This window comes from Nymphaea colorata, chromosome 1, assembly GCF_008831285.2.
Source record: "Nymphaea colorata isolate Beijing-Zhang1983 chromosome 1, ASM883128v2, whole genome shotgun sequence".
In the NCBI taxonomy this organism is placed as follows: domain Eukaryota; kingdom Viridiplantae; phylum Streptophyta; class Magnoliopsida; order Nymphaeales; family Nymphaeaceae; genus Nymphaea; species Nymphaea colorata.
Genome location: NC_045138.2, coordinates 32,986,939 through 32,996,203, shown reverse-complemented (window position 1 = coordinate 32,996,203; position 9,265 = coordinate 32,986,939). Strand labels below are relative to the sequence as shown.

The 9,265-nt window shown below is 42.0% G+C and overlaps 1 protein-coding gene across 1 annotated transcript; it reads right to left on the bottom strand.

The window, feature by feature from the left end:
- Positions 1-2,071: 2,071 nt before the first annotated feature.
- LOC116259298 (sugar transport protein MST3-like) lies at positions 2,072-5,883 on the bottom strand. Its single transcript, XM_031637042.2, has 4 exons — positions 5,659-5,883; positions 4,920-5,242; positions 3,250-3,879; positions 2,072-2,698 (listed from the first exon to the last, which is right to left on the bottom strand). The coding sequence occupies exons 1-4, from the start codon at positions 5,789-5,791 to the stop codon at positions 2,240-2,242; spliced, it is 1,545 nt and encodes a 514-aa protein (XP_031492902.1). The 5' UTR covers positions 5,792-5,883; the 3' UTR covers positions 2,072-2,239.
- Positions 5,884-9,265: the final 3,382 nt, after the last annotated feature.

Here is a 9,265-nt window from a genome sequence, read left to right as displayed (position 1 = left end):
GCTTCAAGAAGATCAGTATTTCATTTCCAAATTGTTTCATGAGATAATCAAAGTGTTCTTCAGGAGAAAACTTATCGGAGCAGATCTATGATGACCATTCACAGGTGAGCAGTCTGAGGGTAATTGATAGGGCGTGAACCAAAACAGTTGAATTTCACTAGGTGCTATCGTATAGAGAATAAATGGGTGTGCATGCATTTGCTGACTTTTAAACGGAAATTCATCGTCCACAAGGACAAGGTAGTAGCTGTTCTAGCTAGGAGATCTGATTGAAGTCTTTTACGGCAAAAGGCACGCAAAACGGGATGCGTGCAGTTCAAAAACTAAAAGTTGGAAAAAGTAAAGGGATAAGAAATAATGGAATTCCCTTTTTCATATATATAGTTTCAAAAAGGACTGCTTTTCTGCAATTTTCTTTATAAAGGCCGTAATGTTTAGGAAAATGATTAAAAAAGAGCCTAAAATGGGTTTCTCGTTTACTTGAAAAACAGAAAGATTGCTAAAACACAAAATAATATTGTAAAATGATTACAGTTGATTCATGTTTTCTGCTTTCAAGTTAACCGAGGAAAACTTGAAACCTTTATTTGACAGCCTCCACAAAAAGCGTGACCCTAACGAAGAAAACCATCATTTTTTAGTATAAGGTAATCAGGAAAATGGAACTAAAATTTCTCAAATGAAAGAGTACTGATTTGGCTTGACGGTGAAAAACAGAGAAACAACAAAACGTGAGCACGACGAAGGGTTTAATGGTTGTTGCCTACTTATGTATCTTTTACGTTTTCATGGTAAAAGCGTGACAAGATGGTTGTTCCTCCAACCTTTTGGTCGATTGCGCAATATGCGTTACATCATCACTTTCTTCAGGATCTTTAGAGATGAACGCATATATGAACTCCAGCCTCTAATTTTTTGAAGAGATGACGACCTTTCGGCTTTCTTTTTGCCGGCCACTTTTGGCTTGCTGTAGGCCAAAGATTGAGCAAAACAGCCTCATGAGACCCGTGATGGTGAATTCTGGACGGGAAAAGTTTGTGAATTTAGATAATCCTCAACCTCCTGCACGGGAAGTTCGCGTCCTCCACCGCTACAAGCTGAGGTTATCGCCTTCTTCTAGAGTTTGCCTTATCCAAAGAATGATGTGGAAAAGAAGATGAACTTTCTCATCCTTATTTTTATTGTTGCATGAGATCCACATACTTTATTTTAGCGCCTCTTTTTTGGACAGACTGGTGACATTGATTTTTGAGCACGTCGGCCAGGTGTATGGTGTACATGTTTACTTACCATGCCTAGTTACAATTTTGCGATCACCATTGCTTGAACAGAAAAGGGTTGTGTTGTTTCAATTTGATCCAACTCCTTGATCAATAAGGAGGGATTCCTTGCTTCATGGGCAGAGTAGGATCAACTCAGTCGTCATCTTCTTTTAATCACCTGAACACTCACTTGGCTGTTGGTGACCCTAGAACACAACCTTTTTTTGTTCTTCTATTGTCCTAGAAGGTATTTCTTCCTGTTAATTATAAGAACGTGTTCAAGATCAGTTGGGCTGATGCATTCTCTTGGAAAGAGCAAACAGTCCGCCACAATATTTGCTGCTTTAGCCATTAAAGGTTTGAGGGTGGGAGCTACTTGCCCACTGTGCGAGGAGTTTCTGAGATTGGGATTGCCACATCCTTTGAACGGAACGTAGCTCCGGACTTTTCCCATCAACTTCCATCGAAAGAATAGATTAGCACAGTTCAGCCACGATATGTGCCAGGCTGTTGCCAACAGTTAATGGCCACATAATATAGGTCCGTCTTGCAAAACTAATGTGATAGATCTCTTTGTTTTCTCTTTTGGGATTATATAATCGCGCTTCCATACCAACTTTTCGAGAGTCTTTCGAATTTCTATCTAAAGGAAGATCGAAAGAGCAAACCAACATGCCAATTAAACCACCAACATTGTTACCAAACTAAAGATTGCAGGAAATAAATCGAGATAACATAACGTGCTCCAGTTATACCAGATTGGAAACTGCTATTTCCATTATATACACAGAGGAACTGAAACAGTAAAATGTTCAAAAGTATCAGAACTTCAATCACTGTAATTTGCACATCAAAGACATGAATAGTGAAAGACTGTAAACAGTCTTTTCGGTAACAATAAGATAGTAAACAGCTTAGAAAGAAAAAAAGGAAAATGCTTTTACTAACAATATTTCGCCTTTTACAATTAAAGCGTCTTATGTTACTGTCTTTGGCTTCTCCATTTCTACCTCTCCTTCGTCAGCAGGGAGGATCCTTTTCCAGAACCAGTGTTTCCTCCACACAAGGGTCATTTCTTCAATTGGGATGTTCTTGGTTTCAGGCAGCAGGAAGAAGATGAAGGTCGTCATGATAAGGACCCAACCAGCAAAGAAGAAGAAGAGACCGAACTTGAAGTGGCAGAGCATAGCAAGGAAAGCTTGGGCAATGGCGAAGGTGAAGAGGAGGTTGACCGAGACGTTGATACTCTGACCTGCTGAACGGATTTCCAAGGGGAAGATCTCACTGGGCACCAGCCATCCCAAGGGACCCCAGGACCAGGCAAAGGCAGAGACGTACAAGCAAATGAAGAAAACCACAAGGTCGGCCTCGCTCTTGGACAGGGTGCCTTTGCCTGAAAGCCCGAACTTGTCACCAAGGATGATCCCAATGATCACCTGTAAGAAAAAAATTAGAACACAGAACCCTGAGTCCACTTTAAAATGGGAAAAAGAAAGAAGAGAAAATTGATGAAAATGAGAATGTCGTTTACGAGATTTGTCATTTATGATGTCAGACAGTGGATATGTTATCAGCAAGTAATTCTAGAAGGCTATCGGGTCCTCTGCTTTCTTAGAGATTGTGTTAATAGTGTTATGAGATAAAGGGTGCATGAAGGAGAACATGGAAGCTGAAGAGATGGGATTGTAAGCAACAACAGGGTTTAATACTCGATGGAAATCAAATTTGTCACATTTTAATTTCTAACCGAATTCGACATCCGTATTTGCATGTTCTTAGGCATTACAAAGCCATTTACTAGCAGCCATAAAACCCTGCTCCTTGAAAGCTAACCTACAAGTCATGACACAGTAATAAAAGCCCCAAAGACAAGTCTAAAACACGTAACATGCTCTATCTGTTCTTCGATCTCGTCAATTGACCACACGGAGTCAGTACCAGCAAACGAAGCATCATAGCACACTATTAGAAGTCCCCAAAGACGTACCTGACAGATGAACATCTGGATTCCACCCTCGAGGAAAAGGAATCGTCTTCCATACTTGTCCACCGAGTAAATGGACACCAATGTAGCCACGACGTTCACGCCCCCAGTGATGACAGCGGACACGAGCGAGGCATTGCTGCCAAAGCCAATGGTCTTGAACAGCACAGGAGCATAGAACATGATCACGTTAATGCCTGTGAGCTGCTGGAAGAAGGGGATGGCGAGGGCCATGACCAATTGCGGCCGGTACTTCCGCTTCAAGATGTTAGCCCAGGGGTGTTTGACTTGTTTGGAGGCCTCGCTAGCGAGAACGAGGTCCTGGTACTCCTCCTCCACATTAGTGGTGCCGCGAATGCGTTGAAGCATCCGTCTGGCCTTTTCGTGGTGGCCCCTTTCAATGAGAGAGTTGGGGGTGTCCGGGAGGAAGACGGAACCAACGGTCATGATGATGGCGGGCACCGCTGCCAAGGCCAGGCTGAGACGCCAACCCCAACCCGCTTTGATCTTGTTGGTGCCATAGTTGACGAGGTTGGCTACAAGGATGCCGATTGTGATAAAGAGTTGGAAGCCGATGTTGAGTGCCCCTCGGATCTTTGGGGGAGCCATTTCCGAGAGGTAGACTGGTACCGACTGCAGAGTCAAAGGCAAGAGTAGGTAACTTCATCAGCAATCATATCGAAGGGAGGAGAGCTGGTAGATAAATAATCATAAAAATCTTGACCATCTCTCTCTTTCTTTATATAAAGGTGCCATTTCCAAGTAAGATAAACTTATTTTGCATAAAGAGACCAGAGCGCATAATTCTTATTATAGCAGATGGAAGATTCATGAACTGTGTGCTTCAATGTTAAGAATTTAAAAGGCTGTTAGGTTAGGAGAATATATTGTCCTTTGAGGAGAAAAATTGGTCTGAACACAATGTTTTTAACGAGGAAAAAAAAAAAGATAGGTTCATCAACTGGTGGACAAGGACGGTTAAGAGTAAATACTTTAAAAATGAAGAAGACTATCTTTAAAGGTAAGCGATACTTTCGAAAAGAAAAAATTACAAGTCGTTGACTTGTTCATTGCATTACTTACCTAACCAAAAATATCAAACATCGCTGCAAGGATAGCTTAAAATATTACGACGGTAACAGAATGCGATGATTCTTGCTATGGTAAAATATTCAGCCACGAGGAAAATAATGTCTATGGAGCCAGAAAATTACAAGCTGAGGAAATCGTACAAACTATAAAGTCGTCCATAATATTGCGCCCGTTTCAAAGTCTTTGCCGTATCAAACAAATGAAAGAGAAAATTATTCAAACAACAATGGCCAAAGGTGGGCACAACAGGACCCACTAAGGAAGATTGGACGAAGCCCCTAAAAGTGGAAGGCATTTTCGAGTCCGACGAAAAACAAAAAGTGGAACAAGCAGCAGATTCACAAATAATCTCTTAGCCGGAATTTAAAGTTTCAGAAGAATTGTGTTTTGAAGAGTCAGCGAACACCAGAGACGAAGCAACAAAAATAGAAACCACTTTTTCTGAATTTGTCGGTCAGTGAAAACACATTATTGGCTTTTAATCTGACTGTCCAAAGGAAGAAACGAAAAGCTGCGCCAGAATGAGGGAAAAGAGGGATGACACTAGCACGAAGGGGAAGAAAATTTTGTTGCCTTCTCACCTGATTTGCGAATCCAACGCCTATACCCAGAAGGATACGACCGATAATGAGCATGGCAACGTCCTTAGCGGCACCATTGACGGCCGCACCGACCAGAAAAGTCATGCCGCCGAAAAGCATTGACGGCTTTCGCCCGAAAACACGAGTGACCGTCGAGGCGAAGAAGGAGGCGATCAAACCGGCAACGTAAAGAGATGAAGTGAATGTTGTAAGAAGCTGGCTGTCGAACTTGCAGTATTGGTTCGTGTTCTTGTTTTCTTGCATTTTCTTGTATACGGAAGGGAAGAACCGTTTCAGGAATGGATCCATAGACGTCACTCCACCTACAATCCGGATGAGAAAAACTGTTAGAGAAACTGATCTGCAGAATTAAAATTAAGGTAAATAGATGACAAAAAATGGGGAACTTTTGAGAGATGTAAGCTGACTCGTTCTTAAAGATTAAAAAAAATAAATAATTTAATTTTCGGAAGCCGCTATTCTCTGAATGTTTATTCCTCCACCTCAAACTATGAACAGAGCAAGAAAATTTCATCCGAATTGCTCATGGAAATATGAAACGGACAAACACTAGCAAATTCTCTGACAAGAGAAGTTAGAAGAACACTCGATCGTCTGAGGTCTCTACACGAATCACGAAGTGCTGGCTTCAGACACCAAAATTCCAGAATAATAGCAGAGAACATGAACAGTCAGAAAGCTGGAGAAGATAATCAACAAACTTATGAATTTGGCGGACCTGATATCCCGATATCATATCCGAAGATGAGACCACCGGTGGCGGCCACGATACACGTGAAAACGACGAACAGAGTGACCTTCCCGGCGTAGTCCTTGACCACGCCGGTGTGGGCGAACCCTCCACCAGCCATCTCCCGTTCTCCTGTAAAACACTTGTCGGAGAGCCGAAATCAGAGAAAAGGAAGCAGAAGAAGAAGGAGGTAGGAAAGACGGAAGTGGAACGGAAGCAGAAGCATCTATTTATAGAGCAGATGCGGGCAGGGATTGTTAACTTGCAGTTTGGATAATTATCTCAAATCCAGATCAGCAAAATTGAAGACTCCATGGAGGAGTCAACGGACGGTGTGAACGCCGTCGGCGCAGAATCCGTCCGTCGGGGAGTCTCGCCCGACTCTGCAAAGTGGGCCCGTTTACTGGAGAATTTACGAGCTTGCCATTAATAATAGTTCGGCTGGTTTTCCATTTTTGCCGCCACCGTCAGCTCCCTTTTTAGATGATCCGACCCCACATTTTGAATCGGTTTAAGAAGGGAGATGCTTTTGTAATTTAAACAAGATAGATCTTTTGTACTCATTTTATTTTCTTTATTTTCAATTTTAACTTACCGAAAAGTTGTCTTTTTTTTTTTTTTCTGTATGAACAAGAGATACTTTTTGTAGGGTACATACCTTTTCGCACCTTATATTCAATTAGGACGGTGTGAAACAATTAGCGCAGCATGTGGTAGGTGAGAAAATGTATAACTAATATCATAGCAGGTCGCTCTAGTACTTGAAGATTATCTCACTTCCCATCTAGATTGGACCTTGGAGGCAGGGGTTAATGGGGAGGAACATCCGCGTTCTCGGGATCTCTCCCCCATGTCTACCACTCACCTAAAAGGCCTTTTTTATTCAGTGGTCCAACAAACAAGCCTTTGAAGAGGATCACGGTTGTAACAAGGTGTTAAGGCTAAAGGAGCAGCGCTATGTCATCCGATTTTGTGTTTGAATTAGAGTGAAACTGGTGTTTGAGACCTTGAAACAACCTTCAATTCTTGGTGGCAGCGCTATGTCAACCTTTAAGCACAAAAAAAGAAAACAAAGAGAAACCTAACGGTGGCAAAATTGTGGTTCTGCATCAGACCAAGGATGTTTCAACATCCATTGACCCCCGTTGTTCATCTGTAATTGAAGAGTGACAGTTCACCAGTCGGAGTGAAGAAGCTGCTCATAAATGTCCCTAATTAACATATCCACCCTTCATAAACTGGCGAAGAAACTTCCTAAAATTTCCTGATTCTCGCGAGCAAACTTAGAAACGAAAATCTGGGAGAATCTCCAGCGGATAAGATTATCCGGTCTTATCCCCGCCAATAATGTGAACGTGGGAACTTTTCCCACCATGCAATATGCCTTATCCATCATTATGGGGACTAATCCCGATCGCAAGTTTGGTTCGGTTTCCATATGTGTGTGTGAATGACAGATTGGTTCTCACTGAGTTGAGTTGGTGAGGAGAACGGACGTTGCACGTGTTTGACCTGGCAATATTGCACATTTCTAGGGCTGCAAGTAGTTGTTCTCCAGCTCGGTATAAGCTGTCACGTATTTTGGAGATAAGGATGTCCATTAATCAAACTACTACGATCCGATGTAATTGCTTAATTTGACATGGATTGGGCTACGATTCAAATATGAAAGGTACGAAACCGTGGTCGCTTTTTCATATCCTATTGTCAATCAAACACGGAACCAACATTAGCCATAATAATAAACTTAAGCTAAAAACAAATGAAGAAATTTTTTTTTTTTTTTCATGCACCGGCCATCACCATTCTATAATATCAACAACAGCTGATGCGGATCCCTCAAAAGGGAAGGATCCAAGTAACTTCAACCGATGGACCCCAAGCGTGTGTCTCAGATCCTCTGGACAGAGTATCACCATCAAGCACCCCCCATGTCGCTTGTCATTGAAAATGGGGCCCGGTAACGTATGGCGATCCGCTGTTTCTTCTGAAGACACGCATTTGTGGTCCATATATCGATCCAGATCCACTTCGGGTCCAGGTTATAATAATTTAGCCAGTCTTGAAATCCATGTGCTTGACTGATTGATAATCCCTTCACATGCAACCAGAGACAATTAACAGTATGCATATTTTGGAACCGATAATAACGTTTTAGATTCAGAAGGACTTCAATTAAACATGACCTTTCGCTAAATCGATTTTAATCCGCTCCAAAAGAAAGTGCCAAAGCGCTTTAGTTATGAGGCTCAAACGGAAACGGTGGCGTAATCTGTTTGCGCGAGGAAAACGCGGTCTGTCTTACGTGGCGACGGAATAAGCGTACACGTCACAACATTGACGATTTAGAGGCTGCTTGACTTGACTGGACTACAAAATAGTGGGTCCCACGAGTCCCCTTTTTCTCTGAATAGTTGACTAGTCAACCCTTTTTTTTTCTTTTTTAAAACATCAATTTTTAGCTGTCCACTAGAATAAAGCTGCGAGCTGAGTTGAGCTCAAGCTTCGTCATAGTGTTTGGTTTGAGCTTGAGTCGAGCTGTAGAAGGTTACCTCAAGCTCAACTCAGAGACTCTCTGCTCGAGCTCGACTCATTTAAACTAATTTATCAACTTCTCATTTTGACTTGATTCATTTCCTAAGACCTTGAACATTACCAAAAAAAAAAAAAAAAAAAAACTTATATTGAGCTTACTTGAGTTTAATAAAGTCGAGTTTATGTAACTCGAACTCGACGAGCTCGAAACGTTTGAGTTGGAGCTTAGTTGAGTGAGTTTGAGTCGAACTCAAGGTGGCTCGACTATGGAGAACTTAGTTTTGCCTTGCCTTGCTACGTGGGTTGACTTTCTGCCAACATGCTCTGTTTCTCTCTTTTTCCTCTCATTGTTTTGAACTTGCAATACTTACAATGTTTTCTCTACAACATTGCAAATAGTCTGCTGTGTTTCATAGCCTTGACTTTTAAATATGAGTGCAATGTTTAAGCAAACAGAGGTTTTCAGTATAGTGACCTAAATAAAAGGGTTTGACATCAAGGGCAGTGAACGGCTCTTTCCCCAGATAAGATAAAGGTTCACACAGAATATACGTGTTCCTCTTGGACTCGTCCATCCCTGCTGGGTACACTCTGTTCCACATTTTCAAACTTATTCGTATTTAAAAATTTGCTCATTATTTTGACCCGTCATGACTATTTATATATATGTCAATGTGAACCATAAGCGTCGTGTTCATAATTTCTTTAAGAAATAATGCTGACGGTCAAATTTGATAGCCCTACGCAAGGGAGTTAGCGGCTGGCACCGGAAGGGCCCCCCACTATGGTTGCTTGGTTTGGGATGGAACTAGGGAGGATGAGATGGTGGACTATGTGGCGGCAAACACTAAAGCGATGGCATCACGGGACAAGGTGTCTCTATCTCATTTCCCAGTCAAACAGGTCTTTAAATGATGCCGACGGGGTAAGATACGGACGATGAATCATAACTTACGTGCAAGGCGGTATTACCTGATGATGATAACGGTGATGAATCAGGACAGGACAGACTAGTAGCTACTGTCAGATCTTTAATTTAATGGGACCTGAATCTGACCTC

Coding starts and splice junctions, on each gene's coding strand:
- LOC116259298 (XM_031637042.2), bottom strand. CDS start 5,791: ATGGCTGGTGGAGGGTTCGCCCACACCGGCGTGGTCAAGGACTACGCC. Junction 5,243..5,658: donor ATATGATATCGGGATATCAG/GTCCGCCAAATT, acceptor TCCGGATTGTAG/GTGGAGTGACGTCTATGGAT. Junction 3,880..4,919: donor GCGTTGGATTCGCAAATCAG/GTGAGAAGGCAA, acceptor TTGACTCTGCAG/TCGGTACCAGTCTACCTCTC.